This window comes from Maylandia zebra, linkage group LG3, assembly GCF_041146795.1.
Source record: "Maylandia zebra isolate NMK-2024a linkage group LG3, Mzebra_GT3a, whole genome shotgun sequence".
Taxonomy (NCBI): Eukaryota; Metazoa; Chordata; class Actinopteri; order Cichliformes; family Cichlidae; genus Maylandia; species Maylandia zebra.
In genome coordinates, this window is record NC_135169.1 from 28449436 (window position 1) to 28471364 (window position 21929).

At 42.1% G+C, this 21929-nt stretch overlaps 1 protein-coding gene across 1 annotated transcript; it reads left to right on the top strand.

Moving 5' to 3' along the window:
• The first annotated feature begins 1825 nt into the window (after window positions 1-1825).
• On the top strand, window positions 1826-18981 carry khnyn (KH and NYN domain containing). Its single transcript, XM_004563537.5, has 9 exons — window positions 1826-2138; window positions 4107-4365; window positions 7484-7618; window positions 9567-11383; window positions 12956-13086; window positions 15031-15127; window positions 15266-15373; window positions 15597-15698; window positions 15785-18981. Exons 2-9 carry the CDS (start codon window positions 4144-4146, stop codon window positions 16176-16178), a joined length of 3006 nt encoding a protein of 1001 aa, XP_004563594.2. The 5' UTR covers window positions 1826-2138; window positions 4107-4143; the 3' UTR covers window positions 16179-18981.
• Window positions 18982-21929: the final 2948 nt, after the last annotated feature.

Sequence of the window (21929 nt, forward strand, 5' to 3'; positions counted from 1 at the left end):
ATGCAGGAGATAAACTAGAGATAAACGCAACACGTGTACATGCACTTCGTGTTGCAGGAAGGCATTGATTTTCATACAGTCATGTAGTTGCATCTGTGGGGTGGAAGCATCTAGTGAGCATGCTCAGTTGTTTCTGATTCTTTATCAAGATGTAAAGAAGAAAAAATGACTTGGAAGGGCAGTTGATTGTTGATGCACAAGTATCTTCCACAGAAACTGCTTAACACACATCATATGGGGGTTCTAGTGTATACAGAGCTCATTATGTCACACAATGGAGGTTATGGTTGGTGGTAACTCAAAGACGTGTGAAACAGTGATTCTGTGAGGTAAATCATGAGAGCAAGAGAAATGTATGAGGCTGTACAGTAAGCTGTTAGCTGTCACTCAGCAAATAACAGAGGGGTGACAGAATAAAGGCAAAACATAAACCTATGAGAATTTGAGACTAATCAGTGCAGGTAATGTTTTTCAATCTTCTCTCCTCCAGTTTTGAACTGTAGCCTCAGTTTCCTGCTTTTAGCTGACAAGAACGACACCCGTTGCGGTCTTCTGCTGCTGTAGTCTGCTACCAGACTGCTGTGCATCCAAAGATGCTTTTCTGCAAACTTGGTTGTAACGAGATGTTATTTGGGTTACTGTCGGCATCAACAAGGCATTTTTGCACACAGAACTGCCACTCGCTGGATATTTTCCCTTTTTAGGCGGTTCTCTGTAAACACTAGAGATGGTTGTGTGCAAATATACAGTAGATCAGCGGTGTGTGAAATACTCAGACAAGCCTGGCACCAACAACCATGCCATGTTCACTGTCACCCTAAATCCCCTTTCTTCCTCATTCCTCATTCTGATGCTCAGTTTGAACTTCAGCCATTTGTCTCAATATTATCTGCACCTAGCTGCTGCTGAGTGATTGGCCGATCAGACATCTGTGGTAACAAGCGGTTGAACAAGCGTACCTAATGACATGGCATGTGAGTGGTTAAAAAGGGTCTATGAACAACAGCTGTTGAAGTTCTTTGCTTGTTTTTGTTTTTAAATAAATGTCATGGTAGAAAAATGAGTAAAGCTGTCACCTCATCATATTTTCTGCTATTCAGCAGATCTTACTTCCTTTATAAACACAGTTTTCCCAGACTTTAGGATAATAAATGTATACTTTGGTTTTAGGGAAGCTCCTCAGCTCAGCGATATGACCTAAATCAGACTTTACCCACACAGAAAAGCTTTAAAGGGGATGAGCTCATTGTCATTCATTTTGGATTTGTTGACACCGGATGTAGTGTAGGAGGTAGCAGCTCTCTTCCTGTCTTCGAGACAGACAAACTACCCCCCTTTTTTCCACCTCGAACCGTGGACGGAGACTTTTATTAAAAACCTGCAAATTTAAAAACAAATATCTTTTTTTAAATTTGAGCTACTGAAAGAGAAATGCGTTACCAAACAGCCCAGCTTTCCACTTTACAAAGCCTGTCAGTGAGCAAAGTGAAAAATTTTTAGAAAAACTAGAAAAGGAGCGACAGAAAAACCCGTTCTGACGTCAGTGGAAATCCCCTCTATCTCCATTGTGACTCTGACAAAAGTCAACACCTAAATGTATTTTAAAACACATGTTCCGATGCGTGGTTTAATCACACAGTCGTATATTTTTGTCCAGCTTCACATAAACAAAAGACAAAACCTATGAGCCCTCCTTTATTTGAATCAATAAAGGAGCATACCGTCAATTCTTTCTGTGTCCGGTAATTCTCCCTTGCAGCCGCGCACGGCCTCGGCAGGGTTATTATCATCAGGGTATTACTACAGGTGACCCAGTAAGAGGTAACCACCCGGGCCTCGCTCGCTGGTTTAGTTTCGGTTTTGTGCTCGGGGGTTTTCACCGGTTGGTATGATGTATGATGTATGATGTCCCTGCCCGGCGCTCACTGGCTTCCTCATCCGCCCGTCCCCTGCTGCCGCCGCCGCTGCAGGGACGTGACTGTGAGCTGTGCTTCCGAGCAGTGAGCGTCGAGGAGCATGTGGTAAACTTTGGACCGCTTGCGTAGTTGTTTTTGTTTTACGGTTGCGGAAGACTGAAGGGGAGCTGCCGCCGCTGTTTCTCCTGGAAACGAAACTTTAACGGCGCGGATCGAGCTCACGTAAGAAAACGACACCGACGCGTTACTGTTATCGTTATTATTTGATGCTTTTATATGTTTAGAAAACATTTTTTGTGTGTTCCGCTAAGAGAAGCGAGATCGTTTCCTGGAATTCAGATCTAATAGAAAAGCGTTTCCCAAACACTCAGGCAGGTCCTAATAGAGCCGAATCATCGGGCCATTGTTTACAGGCTGCTGCTGCTAGATTACAGTTTATTTCTATAAATTAGATCTTTGGCCGGGTGGGAGCTGGAGTGGCGGATGGGCCGTTAAAGCGGATGTTTTGTATGGAGCTGGTAATACTATATGAGTCTTGTTTACATGAACTCCGATGATTTCAGGTACAAAGGTGGCGGAGACGTATTTGTAATGCTGTCATTCTGTGCCCCCTGCTTTGAAATGTGGGTAAGCCTGCATTACAGCGGGTGTTCCCCTAGCCGTTTGACTTGTTGCAGATGACTGTGAGTTACTATATGAGTATTTCCACAAAAAAAGGGGAAACGGTTCCCCTCCAGCCAAGACCTGCTGCATTCAAACACTGCCTCGGTATCACAGGGCTCCCATTATTTCCAGCTTCATATTTTAGTTGTTAGACTCTTCTAGAGCGTGTTTGCATCAGTTATACCCGTGTTTATTGATAACAGGCCATTGGAGCTTCCCTCAGTTTAGGATAGCTTTCTTCTCATTGGCTACATCTGGCAAACAGAAGGCTTGAGCAGAAAATATACACGTAAATGTCATTTTGAGCACACTGTAGTTGTTACATTTATTGTAATCTGGCCAAATGACATGTACTTGAATAGTGAGGATATTTTCCTTGATTTCTTATCATGTAAAATAAATGAACTGTTGATTTTATATATTTCACTTGCATTTTATTCAGAATTATTGCATCATGTTTATGAATTGTGTTTTTGAGTCTGCTTGAAATCTACACCCAATAAGCAAGTCATAACGGCAAACCCTAGAAATTAAGTGATTGCAACCGCACAGGTATACATGCTGGTACCTGCTTGTGTCAGTTATTTTGTAGGTTCTATGCAGGCCCGACGCAGGGCTCTATGTTTAGGTTGAAGATAGACCGGGTTGCTAGTGACCTGCATCAGGTTGAGGTAGGGTTAGGTTTTCATAGGTCCTCTTTTTATGGATAAATGAGGAATGAGTATAAACATGGGCAGCTCAGCTTGACAGGTTTGGAGGCAAGGCTGAGATGGTTTGGACACGAGCAGAGGAGGAAAAGAGGAAGACCGCAGAGGACGTTTTGGATAATAGTGATGGAGAACAGGCAGAAAGAGGGAGGCAACCTCTAAAGAGAGCATCTGAAGTAGGAAGAAGAAGAGTTATCCAGCTGATCTAGACCTCAGAAGCCTAACAGTTGAAACCACAAGCTATACTCTGAACTGGGTGAGCCAAGACCCTCAGGTTCCATGTGCAGTTTCAGGCTTGGAATAGGCTGACAACATTTACTAACCAGTAACTATTTTGATGGTAAACTGATTATGTTTAGATTTTGGACTATTGAACTATTTTTAGATATTTCTTTACATCATTTACGGTCGGAAGAGAGAAAAGGCCAGCATGTGACTGAGGTGTCCAAAAGCTGCACTGACTTGAAACTCCTGTCTTTCGCTGATGTCAGGAAAGATTCCCAGCAGAATGAAATAGAGGAAATGACAAGCTTCCCTCAGACGGGAAAATTCATAACTGGTTTTCAGCAGGAGCTGCTTAAAGATAGTTAAAATCTACTGTGAGTCCTGGTTATCTCTCATGCTTTTTTTGGACTATGTGAGTTCACCTTTCTAAAACTGTAAACATCTTTTTACCCATGTTAGAAAAAAGCCAGCTGTAGTTATCCAAAACACCAGACACTCTAATAACTAAGATATTGACTGGCAGCAGTCTTAGTTTATATGTTTTCTTCCTTTAACCTTTTTTAACCCGACGGATACTGAAATGTGTTTTTCGCAGTATGTTCGACCGTCTGTCACCAATTTAAGAAGAAAGGATGGATGACGAGAGAAGCGACGCAGGCGGAGGAGAGGCGGAGTTGGAGGATGAGTTTGCGTGCGCCGGGATGCTGCGGGGGTCTCTGACCTCCCTGCACAGCACGGTGGAGCGGATATTCAGTGTGGCGTTCAGCATCGGGGCGGACGATTTGCCACACGGCAGCAACGGCCAAATATGGCTGAAACTGCGAGGGCCGAGCGCCAGTGTGAAAGCCGCCAAGGTGAGGCCCTGCTCTTGTTTATAATGCCCTATCAGTCCAGAACAGAGATAAGTTATTAGGCAGTGTGGCTCATAAACACGATGGAAGTTGACTTTGCCAGAGGTTGCTCTCTGCAGTAACCTCTGGCCAAGTCCAGTTTCACTTATCGGTAATTCTGGTAACTGAAACTGGACTCGAGTTCACATTAGTGGTGCTAATTTTTCCTTATCCAGTGTTACTCCATTGATTTTAAGCTTTAGTTTAAAACGTTGCCACAGCAGTGAAAGAAAACAAGCCAGAATACCATTTATGGGGAGCTTTAGCAGTTAAGTAGTAATCATCAGCTGATAGCTCAAGGGCCACTCTGTTACCAGAGTGGGAGGGGCGTGACGGTGGGAGGGGCGAGACAATGACCCATATTTGCTTTATAACCACAACAAACTCACTGTGATGAATTATACACCTTCTATTTAGAGCTGGATCAGGTGACCTTAGTTACGTGTTTCTTTCTATTATTGTATCATCTTTACATTACAATATAAAGAGTCTTGAGGCCACTGTTGTTGTGATTTGGCTCCATATTAATAAAACTGAACTGAATTAATGTATGTGCTGTGACTTACTTAGAAGTACTGCAAAGAGAGCCAGAGAGACATCAAAATGTTCAAAAAGCACACCTCGCTGCTGCTAATCAAGCAGGAGGGAGGTACGAGATAAAGTGTGCGTCTGAGTAGTCAAATATTTGCGTTCGGTAGCTGGAAATTACTTAAGAGCTGTGAAACTGAAGCGCTTTCATCACCCCTACTCTCATTTCTCGGCAATATCCCTTTTAAGGATTATTTGCCCGTTCGTTACTTTGAGCTTCTCATCACGATCTGTCAGATCAGGAGGCCTTTTCTTTCTCTTTTAGTATTTAATCTTTCTTGCATCAACTTTCACAGGAAATCTTTTCTTCTTTATCCGAATCACAGCCTTTATCTCCGGGGCTGCCTAAGCCAGTTTTTGGCTTTTTTTTTAACCTAATCACTCAATGTTAATGGAAAATTGTATTTAGTAGTCAGTATAATCTTTTAGTGATATAAGTTTGCATATGGTAGAATACTGCATGTAGTTATTTGTATTAGGAAATATTCAACCATGTATACTTAGAGGCATATAATTAATTGTGTGTGATCTTTAACAGGCTGCAAAGGCTTGGTGTGTATTCCACACTAGGATGCACACCCACATCCTGGGAGCACGAGAAAGATCGTACTTTCTCTTATTGTTTTATGGTAGGATTAACGTAGCTACGTTTGTTTTAGTTAAGTGCTCTTTTGTTTAGATGAACTGCAGGACTTCTTCACTGTGTTATCTAGGGTGAACCATCTAGGGTGAGGGGGAGGCTACCCTCTTCCTGACCAAGGATGTTTGACCCTTTGATCAGCAGTAACACACACACACACACACACATATGTTCAATGGAGTATAAAATAAAGAGCAGGGCAGTTCCTCACCGGAGTCTCTCAGTAGGGAGCTGCCCTTGCTAGCAAGAACTCTGTGTGTTTCTCTTCTCTGAGTCTTTACTGAAGAAGTGTTTTAGAATATTTTCCTTAACACTCAAGTAAACAAGTTTCCTGTGCAATCATTCAGATTTTACTATTTTTTCAGTATCGTCGACCGCCCCGCTTTCTCCATTGTGCACCATATCTCTGCATCCTCGTGCAGGGCTAACCCACTTTTGTCATTAATCCAGCTGTAAATTTATTTGGGTTTTTTGTGTCTACAGTCTACTGAGTGTTAAGGGACCATTCCCAGGTAATGACTCATCAAAGTTTTTTAAGTGTTGTTTCACCCGTTAGGTTTCAGTCCACATATGCAAGCGCCTGTTGACACATGCAGTCAGAAAGATTCGTTCACTCATACAAAGACTAGCAGACTGATGCACTGCAAAGTCAGTCGCTGTAGTGTTACAGTAGTAGCTGTAATCACACCATTGTCGGGCATATAGGCAGTTTGAGAAGACATGCAAACCATACCTAGGTGGACTTCCTCTTTGCTAAAGGCCATTTTGGGAGACGCAAATATCAGCTTGACTGAGTGATATGTCAGTGTATTGTGTTTTATTTATTTTTATATTGTTTTACTGTCCTGTGTTAGCTGTGTCTAAAAACATTCTCCTTCATGTGCAGACCGCAGCTGTGGAGGTTCAAACGAGAATAGTAGGTGTAAAAATGACCAACGGAGGTGGAGATAGAGTCAGTCAGTGGATCTGCTGCAGCTGCTGTCAGCGAGATGATTTTATAAACATAAACTATAATAAACTGCTTATTACCTTTCCTGCTTTCTTTAACGTCCGCAGCTAGATTAGAGCGTGGACGTTGCAGACTTTGAAACTTTAGCACAAATAGGGGAAGGTGGATCTCCTGTGGATGGACTTCAGTGGGGTCAGGGTTCAGTCATTCGTACCCACCGCATCGGTCTCTTTGTGCGCCAACGGTGACATCATCACACAGCCAGAGCCATTTATGCTCGCCACAGCTTTTGCAGCAACAGCAAATGGTACGAGGTTACAAAAATCTAGAGGTTCATCATCAGCCAAAACGACACTGGAGCGCTGCTTGTGGTTTTGTTGTGAGACGATTAAATCGAACTCTGGTTTGTTTTCCCCCTCGGTGCGATTCGTTTGTGCAGATGTGAACACGGTGATCACAGCAAAACAACTGCACCGAGACCATTTAGAGGAGGTGGTCTTGGCTCGGTCCCAAACAGACTACGAAGCGTGTTTATGGTGAGAACGTCATCTGACCTCAATCTGACTGCATGTTTGAGCTAAACGCCTTCGCGTAGCTAGATATGCTTTACGAAATGTAAAGTGTTTCCCAGATAAACACAAATTTATCCACGTTATCCACTAGGTAGTACACAATACCTAGACACATCCGGCTAGTAAGTGGACTGACCGTTCTCATGCAGTCAGTCCTTTGGTGTCTCTGAACTTCCACCTTTCTCTCTAAGTGTAGAAAATAATCAAAACCTTAAATATTCCCAGCACGATGCATGGACAGAGCATTCAACTCTGGCTCTTCCCATGGAGCTTCTTTTTCATAATTACTAAAGTTTAACAACACTATTTTGTTTTTTTGTTTATTTTTTTCAGTTATTTGTGAAAGGAGTTGTGAACCAGGAGGAACAGCAGGAGATTAAGTATCCTGGGGTGCTTCACTGTGTCTTCTGCGGAGCCAAAGGCCTGTTCATGGACAGCCTGATCAAAAGCACCTCAGCACATATAGTGGTAAGAGCTCAACAACAGGCCGGTTTCACAGTAATAGTTACTATAGAGAGGCATTTGTTACACCTTTGTTTGTCTACTACATTGGTTCTCTAACCTTTTAATAACTTCATTATTACTGAATAGATTTTTATTAAAGATGCACAAATTGTAGAAATCTGAGCTGATATTGATATTAGAATAACAACAGTTTTTTTTCTTTTTTTGTATTTATTTCCACTTTTGCCCCAAATAAGCAAAGAAATCCTCCTTATAAACAATACCTGATCTGTTTTAAAGCCTTTCAGTTTGTCATTGCCCAATTTTTAACGGATAGCAACCAATGTGACACAACTGATGTGCATATAATTATGGGTATTAATGTCATGGTCATTTGGGGCATTTAATGATTTCTTTGAAGTGTTCTTTTCCCAGGGTGGGATAAGCACAGCATATATAATCTTTAATAACTTAAAAACAAGAATTGTGTTCACCAGTTTCAATTTGTTATGGATTGTCTCTAGTCATGATATCTAGAACCCATTGGGAGTGTACAGAAGTTCATTTCTGGGTCTCAGAGACTTAAAATGAAAAAAACACGTTAAATTAAAGTAAAAAGGTTTAGAGGGTGTAATACATTAACAAGCTTAGTGTGCCATTATTCACTGATGATGCAACAAAGTGACTAATAGTGTGATATCAAGAGATTACAGTCCTGTTATTCCAATAAGAAATCACATTATTAGTCAATATCAGTTTTACGCCATCAGATGGAAATGTGTCACACGCCTTCCACAAGTTAAAAACTGCCTTCAAAACCAAGACCGTGAAACAGTTTTTGGGAACTTCTGGTCTATTCTTAAGACGACTTATAGAACGTAAAAATGCAACTCTGCATTCTGACAACTTTCTTTTTCAGTATGATTTGTTGCCCGTAAATTTCTTGGAACGTATTTTAATAATCTTACTTAAGAGGAAGAGGAAACTCCAGTAAGAATATTTTGAGGTCCCCATTTTAATGTGTGTAAATGTTTAAATTAAGGCTTAAGGAGTGAGTTTTATGGGTGACTACCTGAGCTAAGTCCATGTCCATGCAGGACCGGAGGAGATGTGGCCCAGTAGTTTTGTCCATATGGTGCACTTTTGCTTTACTATGAGCTTGAGGTCGTCTGGCCATTCTCCTCTGACATCTGGCTTTTCAAACCACTGGCACCATGCACATTCAAAATCACTTGCTTGGTTGATGCTTGGTTTGAACTTGAACGGGTTGTTGCCATGTGACTGGCTGATTAGACATCTGCTTTAATGAACAGTTGAACAAGTGTACCTAACAAAGTGCCCTGTAAGTGTATGTAACTGTACTGGCAGATTTCCACACCTGGAGAAGCCATAGACTGTAATGAAAACATTGCCACCCTGACACCTACCATTGGCCTCTCCCATGGGTTCATAATTCCATGACTTAACTTTACCATTACAGCCGTCACCATCCTGCTTCCTTTTTTTATTTTCTCAGTCTTTCTTAAATAGATTCTGTATTTGAATATGAAGAATTTGTAGGCGAGAATGGTATTTACTCTGTTTGGAGTCTGCTTATAGTTTTGGTTGCACGCAGGTGAATCATCCAGTCTTTCAAGTAGTGATGGTTTATGTTGAAATGCAAATACTGAAATACTCATTGGATACTGTCAGACAATGATTTGTCTTTCTATTAGGTTTTTATTGAATTTTCATTCATTGTATGATATAATGGTCAGTGGATACAAGACCTGAAAATTAACAGTTGGCCCACAATCCATTAAAGGAAACAGCAAAGGCAAAATAAATAAATTAAACATTGATCTGTTTAAGTAGAATTCTTTTATTCTTTTGTTTTGGTCTTTTTTGGTTTAAATGATCTGTTATATTATTATTTTTCAGTCATTGGTAGAACTCAGATTAATGCCTTTCTGTCTTTCTCCTACCAAATCAGGTCGTCTCTCCAGGATTCCTGCTCATATCTGGCCTGGTGGAGCCGGTGGTGCGAGCCTACTCTCTTATTACAGACCTGGTAGAGAGGTATGAGGGCACACAGTCCAAGCGCATGGGGGACGGAGGCTCAGGTGAGTCCCTGGATTCACGACGGGCCTTTAAAACTCTGGTGGAGAAGTGGGAAGACAGGCACATCCTGGATCTTCTTGTGCTGCCAGGATCAGTAAAGGAAATCCTGTTGGACTTGGTGAAAGAAACGGGACTTGGATCAAGCCCTAGTTCATCACTGACTGATGTAAATACAGAGGCAAGGCCACATGGGGATTCAGAGGATAGGTCTAAAATACCCAGTGCCCTAAAGCAAACAGTCCCTGATCCTTCTACCACTACTGAGCGATGGGCTGAAGGGATGGCTGCAGGCACAGGAAATGACTTTGCAAATAAAGACTCCTTCCAGGGTTTTTACATGTCTGCAGGCACCCGAGGGAGGGCAGAGGGTGCTGAAGAAAGACCCGCGCATTCACCACAGGAGGTAGGAGAAGAGCACTTGGGCCAAGCAACAGCATCCGGGAAGGAAAAAGAGCAGGAGTTGCAGCTGTCGATGGGAAACAAGGAGTTTTGGCTTCTTTTGAAATTCTTTACCGCCATGGGATACACAGAGGAGGTTGTGAAACGAGTGCTTGCCAGAACAGGACCTAAAGAGGCATCGCAGATTCTGGACTTAGTTCAACAGGAGCAGGACCGCAGTGACCAAGAGCAGAGGAATCGGGTTCTCCCAAACCCAAAGAGGGAAGACGCTGTCGACCTGAATCAGACAGAGAAAAACCGACCCTGTGAGACAGAACACAGAGAAGATGGGGGAGAAATAGCAGGAGGCGGTGGAGCCATACGTAGCGATGGAGAAACAGAAGAAGGACGAGAGGGGGAAGACGCAACAGGGGATGCAAGACACAATCAGGGAAAAGTCAGTGCAGACGTAATGAATAAAGAGCAAGAGGAAGACTTTGTGCTGGGGGTGTTGAAGAAAGCGGCAGCCAGCTGTGGGTACCCCGAACAGAACGTAACCAAACTGTACAACTTGTTGCCTGATGGATCGACTCACCAGCTGCTCCTGCAGCTGCAGAAAGAGGGAGTCAAAGAGGCAGGAGCCTTCAGAGAAGGACCGAGAGAGATGGATGATGTGGTCTTGGACACTGGCGGGTCAAAACTTCAAATAATACCAGAACTTCAGCCTTATACACCTCCAGAAGAGAGAGAATTCGATGGTCGAGAAAAGATAAGGGTGTCAAGGATTGATAGTAGTGTCCCTATTGAGGGACGAGATATTTGGAATAATAAACCCCAGCAGTCACCGGTGACCTTGTACACCTCACAGCAAAAGCAACACCAGCCTTCAAAGTCACAAACTCCTCACCACATCATCCTACCTGGGGTCAAAGGGCCACCAATGCCTACTTATGCCTCATCCATGGATCCTCAGCTCACCAATTTCCAATCTCATAAGCAACAAGGCAACACCAACTACTTGCCTAATCCATCTCCCACAAAACAGAATCATCATGCTCAGAACAATGGCTCAAAGCACTCCTTTAAGCAAGCCCTTCAAGCTCCTCAGCCTTTATTCCCTGGCACGAAGGACTCGTCTCCCACCAGAGCGATGGACAAACGGGGTTTCGTGTCTACTCCTCCAGTGGTGGTGACAGGAGAGCAGCGATTCTTGGAGAGCCTGCAGATCCCCTTTGAACTCAAGCTGACAGACCAGCCCGGAGACCCAACACTGAGGACGATCATAATTGATGGGAGTAACGTGGCTATGAGGTAAGAATTACAGCAAATAAAGGTCGTACTGGGAAAATGCGGTAAGGTATACAATAGAGTAGAAGATTTATTTTGGTGGGGTGTTTATGAGAAGGGAATATGAGAACAGGAAATATAGATAGTCCTGTTAGGCCAAATGTGAAGGACTTCTTGAGAATTTGAAAACATATTTAGAAATGAGGATCTACTCTTTGTGTCCTTTTGCTCTAAAAGTAAAAGCTTAAAATGAAAGATATAGTTATTATTCCATCTTAGTAGTACATTATGCCACAGTTTATGAATGTGCATGATTAGTTGAGTGCATGTTTACACATTTAAACATGTTATAACAATGGAATTGTGCATTAATAAGATACCCATGCTGCAGTGGGCCTCTGTAAACTTTCCAGGAATGGTGATTGTATTTTTTCATGTAATAGATGGTAAAGGAACACCTGTGGCTGATGTGTAGACTCTGTTTAAAGATTTATAAAGTTGTGATGGCAGTGTGTTCATTAATAATTGTAGTCTGCGATGGGCTTACCTACCCAGCGAGTGGGAGCAGGAAGATAAACTGACCCAGAACTATTGGCGAAGCATGACGTTTACACAGAAACACAAAGCGAAGGGAAGGAACAGAGATCTATGCATGTAGGTGCTAAACAGTTTTTTAAAGGGTTTGATGGGTAAGAGTAGGCACCATCAACAAATGCATATGCTGCAGTCATTTTTACCTCAGAGCTGGGAGTTGCATTGGTCCCGATTTGACCGTGTTACACAGTTACGACCCGGCTCAAAAGCCGCAACAAAAAAGAGAGGAGACGAATACCAGATTGTAGGTGAGAAGAGGTTTTAATCCTAAAATGCATAGCAGGTTGGCTAACATGGCTGGTACCACCAAGGCACGGCTGGTGAGGCTTTTTGAAAGCCTGCCTCAGATATGCTTTTATCAACACCTGACTAGGTGTGGCCAATTACCATCAGCTGAACACACTGAAGAGATTAGGGCTGCAGAGGGACGTAGCAACACATTTTGGTTTCTTCGAACTGGATGGGTAAAGCCTGATGCTCTTCGTATGGCTTATTTGGTGAACCACAAATACACAATAATGGTAATAGCGAGTGCTAGTTTTGCAGTTTCACTACTGTTTTGCTATCCTGGATTGGGAAGTCTGGTTTGGTGGGCCTTCTCTGACTTTTCGAGTGGAAATTCCAACTTGAAGGGTTATTCTGGTGGAAAATATAAGTGCAACATATCATCAGAGATACAGATGTCAAACAAAGGGGTGATAAGGTCACAAGGTCCGATACTGCAGGGGATTAGGAACTGTTTCATGATTAGCATAGTGACATGTAGCCTAGTTCCTCTTAGATGTATTTTTATCTGTTGCTTTTGATTGGACAGCACAATCGTCAAAAGTCAGAGGTTCCAAGAACTGGAAGTCAGCATATTATTCTTCACTGCACTTCAACTTCAATGTTAATGTTTGTTGGAGACGCACATAGTGATAAAAGAGAAAGAAAGTCCAGTGAACTGTGATCATATGAAGCATTATTTGTAACACTTTAATGGCAATCTTCATTTTTCCACAGTCACGGACTGGGTCATTTCTTCTCCTGTCGGGGAATCGCTCTGGCTGTACAGCACTTCTGGGACCGAGGCCATCGTCAAATCAGCGCCCTAATTCCACAGTGGAGGCAAAAGAGCGACCCCAGGGTCAAAGGTAACGCTTTAAAACTTAATGTATTGCTGAAATTGAACTCTTGTCAGTGTCAGGAGAGTGTCATAATGTTATCACATAATGATGTTCTCTTCTCTCACACGTAGCACACAGCAGGAAATGTGAGCAGTTTTTTTATTACTGGAATATACTTGGTTTAAGTTTTGACTTACAGACATGTGAAAAAGAAAGTCTTTCACATGACTGTGTGAATAATTAGGTACACCCAATGAATTGTTGACTTTATCAGTCTCTCATATCATTGTGGAGGAATTTTGGCCCACGTTACAAAATTGCTTCAGTTCGTTGAGGTTTTCAGGCATGAGTTGGTGCGCAGCTCTGTTAAGGTCTATTCACAACATTTCAGTCGGGTTAAAGTCTGGAGTTTTTTCACAGCACCTTGATTTTTTTCTTTTTCAGCTATTTTGTTGTAGATTTGCTGCAAGTGCTTTCTATCTAACATTCACATGCATTCATTCCCTGATGGATGCATCTATCTATGGATGTTAGCATCCATAGATAGAAGCTTGGGCAACATGCCCAAGGATATTAGCAGATGAGCTGCTCTACCTCCTGGGCTACAGCCAACCCCATGCTGTGCATTATGGTATTATATTAGCATCTACACCAGAAATCTTGTTGTTTTTTCAGATGTAGCCTTTTAAATCTAAGCTGTGCTGTCATGTTCTTTTTAGAGAGATGAGTCTTTCTTCTGGCCGCCCTTAGAAAACAAACCATACTTATTTAGTCTTTTTCTAACTGTGCTGTCACGAACTTGCTAACTGAGCCCTGTAGAGTCTGAGATGTAGCCATTGGTTGTTGTTGTTTTTTGTGTGGTTTTTTTTTTTTACAGTTTCTGTGGATAAATTATTATTATTCAAGTCATTACATTTTTGTCATCATAAGTGAATGCCTGGCTAATCTGGCTCAGCTGTAGAGCAGAGGTTTCAGGGGGCAGTGCCAGGAGAGACTAGTATGCGTTTTCGGTGTCCCATTTAACACAGTAGCATCCTCGGGCTGGGAGAGAACCTCACGGGTGGCAGCTGGAGAAGCCAGAAGAACTGAGCGAAAACTGGGCATTATTTGAGAAGACAATTTTGAAAAGTGGAAGTCAACAAGAAAATAAAGAACACAGGCAAAGCCAAGCACTGTGTCCAAGTGTTTGTGTGCTGGGAAAAACCTGCTAGACTATGGAAGCATGAAGGGTGTATTTAATTTTTCAGAGCACTGGTGTAGGTAGGAGAGCTGTGTAAGCCGAGAGCATGCAGCTCTCAGCTTACATGACACCTTCCTGCTTTTACTGCCAGAGTTTACTGGCCAATACTTCCTTCTGTTCTCACATAGTTGCCACAAAGGAGCTGACAGGTTAAAGTCAGATAAATATAAAGCACTGGAAGAGTGACGTGTGTAGACTTTAGGGCCCCAGCTAAGAAAAATCTTGATTTATGATTCATTTCTTGATAATTTTTTTGTTGAAGTAAGAAACTTAGTTTAGTCTGTCAGAGGTAACAAATGTGTTGCATAAGACACCGTGTCTCCGATCACAATCGAACCAGCAACTTTTGCTTGCTAAGCAAATGTGTTAAACTCAGTTAATAAAAACAAAGCTTTACTGTTGATGAAGCTCAATTTAAATGAGTGATTGAAACTGCAGCTTTAGAAAATATTTCACTAAAAGGTTTAATTCCAAAAATTCTACTTCATGGCTATAACTTCCGCTCTATGAGTGTGTAGCTAGCATCTCATTGGGGTCAGGCTGTGACCCCATTGTTGTGCGTGTTTGCTCCTTGCTCCTGCTAACTCTGAATTCTGCAAAAGACTTCAAACGAGAAAACAAGTCATGCTTGGTGAATGCAGACTTCATGTGAGCTTTCAGCATGCGTGTGGGTGTTTCCCCTCATAGCAGACTGCTTCGTAAACAAAGAGTTGTTTGTGTCTGTCTCTCAGAGAAGCACTATCTGACAGAGCTGCAGCAGCTGGGCCTGCTCTCCTACACACCATCCAGAGAGGTCCAAGGCAAGAGGATCAGCTCGTATGATGACAGGTACAAGACACTGAGATATTGTTTTGTTTACACAACCCATCACATTTCATGTGGTTTTGTTGCTGTACACACTCCAGTCTATCTGGATACAGTTCAGATAAGCCAAAAATTGATACCCATGTCTTTGTGTTTATGCAGAATGATACTGCAGCACGCACAGAAGACAGGCGGAGTGATCGTGACCAACGACAACCTGAGGGACCTCTTGGACGAGTCCCCCGTATGGAGGGACATCATTAAAAAGAGGTAGGGCAGTGCTGCGCAGTCAGGGGGACTGAAATTTTGATTTGCACTGAAATGGTTTCACTCACATTTACCAAATGTAATAAAAAATCAGTCTCCGGACGTTTTTGTCCATTTTTATCTAAAAGATCCAAAAAGTTGGGTTGACAGAAAATACTGTCAATACCCTACACAATGTTTTTCACTAAATACATTTTTCCTCTGTGATCTGTTGCTGCTCGTCCAGTCTTCTTCAGTACACTTTTGTCGGGGATCACTTCATGGTCCCTGATGACCCTCTTGGAAGAGGAGGGCCTCACCTGGATGACTTCCTGCGTTCAGAGCATAGGTAACAGACCCAAGATATCCGATCTTATCCAATCCTTTGAGAATAATTTCACATGATGCTTCATTTTCCTTCTCAACATCTTTCAGGAGTCCAAATCCAGGAAATCACTCTTTTGCTGGCTCGGCCTCATCTTTCAGTTCCTCCAAACAGCCACGCTCCCAAACAGAGGTCATCAACTTCCGTGACCGAACACTAGGGGGCGCACTGGACGCTTTGGGAGCAGCCGGCAGGGGTAGAGGAAGGGGACAAGGAAAGGGATGGGACATGGGACAGAAGCAGAAGCAGTATGGTGCTACAGGTCATGGCCAGGGGGTCCGGACCGAGAGGAGTCCTGAAGAAACAGCCAGCCTGAGAGAGCAGCTCTGTCAGGTTTTCCCTAATCAGGACAACATGGTGACGCTGGTGCTGCAGTGCCACTCGGCAGAGACGGACATCAACGTGCTGTCTGATCTGATTTTGGAGCAGCAATCAACAAACTAGAAATCTCTCAGTTTTAGTGTTTCACCATAGAGTTTTCTCACAGAGTTGTTATTCATTTTCTCGTGTGACTATAGACTCTATGTAAAAGATGGATTTTAGCAACTGTGACATCATCCATTGGTTTGTGGTTTGTTTGTTTTTTAATCAGAACCAATGAAGGTGAAGTGGATTTAGCTGAGAAAATTAGAATATTGTACACTCAGTTTTGGCCAGTGTTGCCAACTTAGCGACTTTGTCACTATATATAGTGAGTTTTCAGGCCTCCTCAGCATCTTTCTTTCTAAAAAGCGACTAGCGACAAATCTGGCGACTTTTGGTGGTGTTATTAGGAAGACTTAGAACCACTTTTTGACGTGAAAGCACGTATCACTCTTTCTCTCAACAAGCAGCGGATGTCGCCATGGGCACCTCGCCTGTGCCAAAGCGCTCACAGGTGACGGATTGTTGTCACGCAGCAGTCGCAACCCAGCTGCTGTCAGAGCAGGAGATGTTGACCCCCTACGCCTCCAAAACTGCAAATGAATGGCGCATGAGTGACTGACTGTAACACAGTCAGTTCTTCTTTTACTCCAACTTTTTGCAAATCACAAAGTTTAAAGCTACACACACACAAAGTAATTCTGCCAGAGTGCCTATTTCAGGTCACTTTTGCCAGTACCCAGCCCAGACACAGGAGGTGGGTTAGAATTGTGACATAAAAAAACAATAATTGCTAAAAGAAATTTAATTTGTAGTTCTAAATATATTCTAAATTAATTTATTGTGTTTTTTACTCACTTTATGTCTCTTCCACGATATTTCTCTCTCCTACAACATAGGTTACAATTACATAAGCATGACCAATTGTGCAAATTAGGTAATGACATTATTTAGCAACTTTTAGGACAGCGATTTTCCTTACTGAGGAGTTGGCAACACTGGTTTTGGCTTCACATTTCAAATTCGGAGGTTACATCCATCTCCCATATACAGTCTGTATGGATATAGCACAACAGCAACTACAAAGATAGATAGATAGATAGATAGATAGATAGATAGATAGATAGATAGATAGATAGATAGATAGATAGATAGATAGATAGATAGATAGATAGATAGATAGATAGATAAAGCTAAAACTAGACCTGCTCTGTCAACTGAACCAGAAAAATCCCTCAGTGATTGTCAGTTCATTATTTGTGTTTGTTGTTTTGATTTTTCTTTCAGAACTATACAGATGTATTATTCTTCTACATTTATGCATTGCTGTCAGTGTTTATTGTGTATTTTATGTTAGTCTGATTTCTGTCAAAGCACCAGTAAAACTGAAGACATTCCAGTGTAGCTTTAATGCCAAATACTGGCATGCTAACACACCAAACTAATGTGAATATATGGTTAATACATTAGTTAGCATTCTGACGCATTAAATTGACATCCAAAAATTTGGTCAAGACATAAGTTAGGATGCTAAATCACCTAATTGACACACAAACATATGGTTAACGCCTTAGTTAGCTTGCTAATTACCAAACTAACACATTAGCATGAATATATTAGCTAGAATGTTAACATACATAGTTAGCGTTTTAGCATGCAAAAACACCAAATTAACATTTTGGTTCTGACACACCAAATTAATGTAAATATATATAAACATATTGGTTAGCATGCTAATATTGACATTTAGCTTTAGTACAGCTTCCTAGGTTTAAGTTGGTTTTATGGTTGAGCAGAAGTAGCAGGGACTGCCCGTCCACCTGCAGTGAGCGCTGTTGTCAGATGGAGGCAGTGTACAAGGTATGTTACCGCCATTGTGCAGGCTACTTTTGTTTGTCTGTGAGCGAATTTTTTACATACAGAGAGCTGAAGTGAAACCGAGTGTTAAAAACTATGAAAATATTACTGCAGCCACTGTCTGTGCTATTCGTGCTTTATTTTTTTAGTCATTTTTCGAGGTTCTCCGATTCCTGGTGAACTCTTCTATTGCTCCCTTCTCTATTCCAGCCCACTTGTCAACCAGTCAGCATTCTGCAGTTGCAAATATCATCCACTTACAGCAACCTGCAGCCTAGATCTCAAAGGACTGCATGGGAGAGCGTCTTGGGTGGGGGAAAACCTCCCTGTTTGACCAAAAGCTGTACGCAGATGGACACATTTGTGACCATAAAACCAGCCTTAGAGACACTAGCTCAGCAACAGAGTCTTATTTTTATTTTTTTGTATTTTTATAAGACTAATATAGTCATTGCGTAATGACACCTATTAACTATCTTTCTCCGGGTAGTTTTAACTCTGGGAAAACGATTGTGAATCCCATATGGTATCATAACAGAGCCATTTTATAAACAGTTAGTCTGCTTTGGGTAATATAAAATTACATATTTTGTGTATTTTTCTGTTGTTTTTCCTTTAATTTTACAGCCACCGGTTTACTTAGAAAATAGGTTGAAAGATTTCTCAGAGGTACATAGTTGGCACTGAGAATAGATTTTTGGATATACAGTAACTGGTGTAAGAGTGTGTCATGCTGAGAAAGTAAAAACCCAACTTTGCAAAAATCTGCACAATTATATATTTTAACTTATTTTAATTAGGTCTTTTGTTTCGCATAACTTTGGTTATGAGTCTATAATTATATCTTTAAGGTATGTCTGGATGAAGAAATTAAGAGCAAACCAAAACATGGAAAATTCATTCTTCATCCAAATGTCATTGTTAATGTGGGCTACTTCCGTGTGAGTAAATAGCCGTAATCTTATTTGTATTGTTAATATTTATATATTTTATTCTTGTTCTTAATTAAAATATTTTTTAAATGGTGTTTCTATTGTCCTCTGTCAATTTCTGTCCTGTGTCCATCAGGATGTATTGTTCTCCAGCTAAAGCGAGGGAGCATGTAATCAATTGCGTTTGTTTGTCTGTCCGTCTGTTTCTTAGCAGTCTGGTTTTTGAGATATCATTTTTGAAATTTTGTGTGACGGTAGATTGCTAAAAACAGCTGTATATTACCCACAGCTTACTCGATCATCTTCAAGCCTCACAACAATAATCCAGGCCTTGGGAGATGTAAGGCCTAGGAGGGCTAAGCATTTGATCTTAACCTTCATTGTTCGTCCCCAAGATCAAAGCTCACCTTCAAGAAATATATGAAGAAACCGTCCATCCATCTTCATGCTCTTTATCCAGGGCCGGGTCGCGGGGGCAGTGGCCTAAACAGAGAGGCCCAGACCTCCCTCTCCCCAGCCACCTCCTCCAGCTTGTCCGGGGAACACCCAGGCATTCGTAGGCAAGCCAAGAGATATAATTTCTCCAGCATTTCCTGGGTCTGACCAGGGGCTTCCTCCTGGTGGGACTTGCCCGGAACACCTCACCCAGGAGGCGCCCAGGGGGTATATTTGTCAGTTGCCCGAACCACCTCAGCTGGCTCCTTCCAATGCGAAGAACAGCAGCTCTACTCTGAGCCCCTTTCGGATGGACAAGCTTCTCACCCTATCTCTAAGGGAGAGGCCAGCCACCCTTCGGAGGAAGCTCATTTCCACCGTCACTACCCACAGCTCGTGACCATAGGTGAGGGTAGGGACGTGGCTTGCAAAAGTATTCGGCCCCCTTGAACTTTTCCACATTTTGTCACATTACAGCCACAAACATGAATCAATTTTATTGGAATTCCTCGTTAAAGACCAATACAAAGTGGTGTACACGTGAGAAGTGGAACGAAAATCATACATGATTCCAAACATTTTTTACAAATAAATAACTGAAAAGTGGGGTGTGCATAATTATTCAACCCCCTGAGTCAATACTTTGTAGAACCACCTTTTGCTGCAAGTCTTTTAGGGTATGTCTCTACCAGCTTTGCACATTTAGAGACTGAAATCCTTTCCCATTCTTCTTTGCAAAACAGCTCCAGCTCAGTCAGATTAGATGGACAGCGTTTGCGAACAGCAGTTTTCAGATCTTGCCACAGATTCTCGATTGGATTTAGATCTGGACTTTGACTGGGCCGTTCTAACACATGGATATGTTTTGTTTTAAACCGTTCCATTGTTGCCCTGGCTTTATGTTTGGGGTCGTTGTCCTGCTGGAAGGTGAACCTCCGCCCAGTCTCAAGTCTTTTGCAGACTCCAAGAGGTTTTCTTCCAAGATTGCCCTGTATTTGGCTCCATCCATCTTCCCATCAACTCTGACCAGCTTCCCTGTCCCTGCTGAAGAGAAGCACCCCCAGAGCATGATGCTGCCACCACCATATTTGACAGAGGGGATGGTGTGTTCAGAGTGATGTGCAGTGTTAGTTTTCCGCCACACATAGCGTTTTGCATTTTGGCCAAAAAGTTCCATTTTGGTCTCATCTGACCAGAGCACCTTTTTCCACATGTTTGCTGTGTCCCCCACATGGCCTGTGGCAAACTGCAAACGGGACTTCTCATGGTTTTCTGTTAACAATGGCTTTCTTCTTGCCACTCTTCCATAAAGGCCAACTTTATGCAGTGCACGACTAGTAGTTGTCCTATGGACAGATTCCCCCACCTGAGCTGTAGATCTCTGCAGCTCGTCCAGAGTCACCATGGGCCTCTTGGCTGCATTTCTGATCAGCGCTCTCCTTGTTCGGCCTGTGAGTTTAGGTGGACGGCCTTGTCTTGGTAGGTTTACAGTTGTGCCATACTCCTTCCATTTCTGAATGATCGCTTGAACAGTGCTCCGTGGGATGTTCAAGGCTTGGGAAATCTTTTTGTAGCCTAAGCCTGCTTTAAATTTGTCAATAACTTTATCCCTGACCTGTCTGGTGTTTTCTTTGGACTTCATGGTGTTGTTGCTCCAAATATTCTCCTAGACAACCTCTGAGGCCGTCACAGAGCAGCTGTATTTGTACTGATATTAGATTACACACAGGTGCACTCTATTTAGTCATTAGCACTCATCAGGCAATATCTATGGGCAACTGACTGCACTCAGACCAAAGGGGGCTGAATAATTACGCACACACCCCACTTTGCAGTTATTTATTTGTAAAAACTGTTTAGAATCATGTATGATTTTCGTTCCACTTCTCACGTGTACACTACTTTGTATTTGTCTTTCACGTGGAATTCCAATGAAATTGATTCATGTTTGTGGCTGTAATGTGACAAAATGTGGGAAAGTTCAAGGGGGCCGAATACTTTTGCAAGCCACTGTAGATCGACCAGTAGAAAAAGCCAATATGAAGAAACCATATTGAGTAATATATCATATGAAAGAGAAGATTTATTTTTTCAATATCTTGCCCTATAATGTCCCATTGGTGCCATAAAAGCTGATGTCATCATATTGTAATAGAAAAATCCTAAAACAAGCACTCTCTTCTTTTTCTTACCTTCTATCATTTTTACACTTACAATTTTGGAACATGGCTAAAAGTTTAAGTGAAACAGGGAACATGTAGTGTGGATGTAATCTCTGTAAACAAGGAGCTCAGGCTTCCGAAGGCTATTGAACTTGTAGGTATATGCACATAACTATCATGATGTGCTACTGACACCTCCTATTTGTGAGGACCAGCCAATGAGAAGAAGGCTGTCTTAAAGGAACAGAGAGCATATCCATACCAAGGCCCAGGAATAAATTGTATGGGAATCATTTTTTAAAAACACAACCTAATTGAGTGTTATTGCTGATCACGTCCATCCCTGTATGACCACAGTGTACTCTCCTCTGATGACTGCTTCCTGTAAAATAACGCACCGTGTCACAAAGTTTAGATAATCTCAAACTTATTTTTGAGCATGAAAA

Bases quoted from the DNA above. Each gene is read 5' to 3' on its own strand.
- khnyn (XM_004563537.5), top strand. From the start codon at position 4,144: ATGGATGACGAGAGAAGCGACGCAGGCGGAGGAGAGGCGGAGTTGGAG. The intron at 4,366-7,483 runs GTGAGGCCCTGC...TATTTTTTTCAG, and splicing joins CCAGTGTGAAAGCCGCCAAG to TTATTTGTGAAAGGAGTTGT. The intron at 15,374-15,596 runs GTAGGGCAGTGC...CTGCTCGTCCAG, and splicing joins AGGGACATCATTAAAAAGAG to TCTTCTTCAGTACACTTTTG.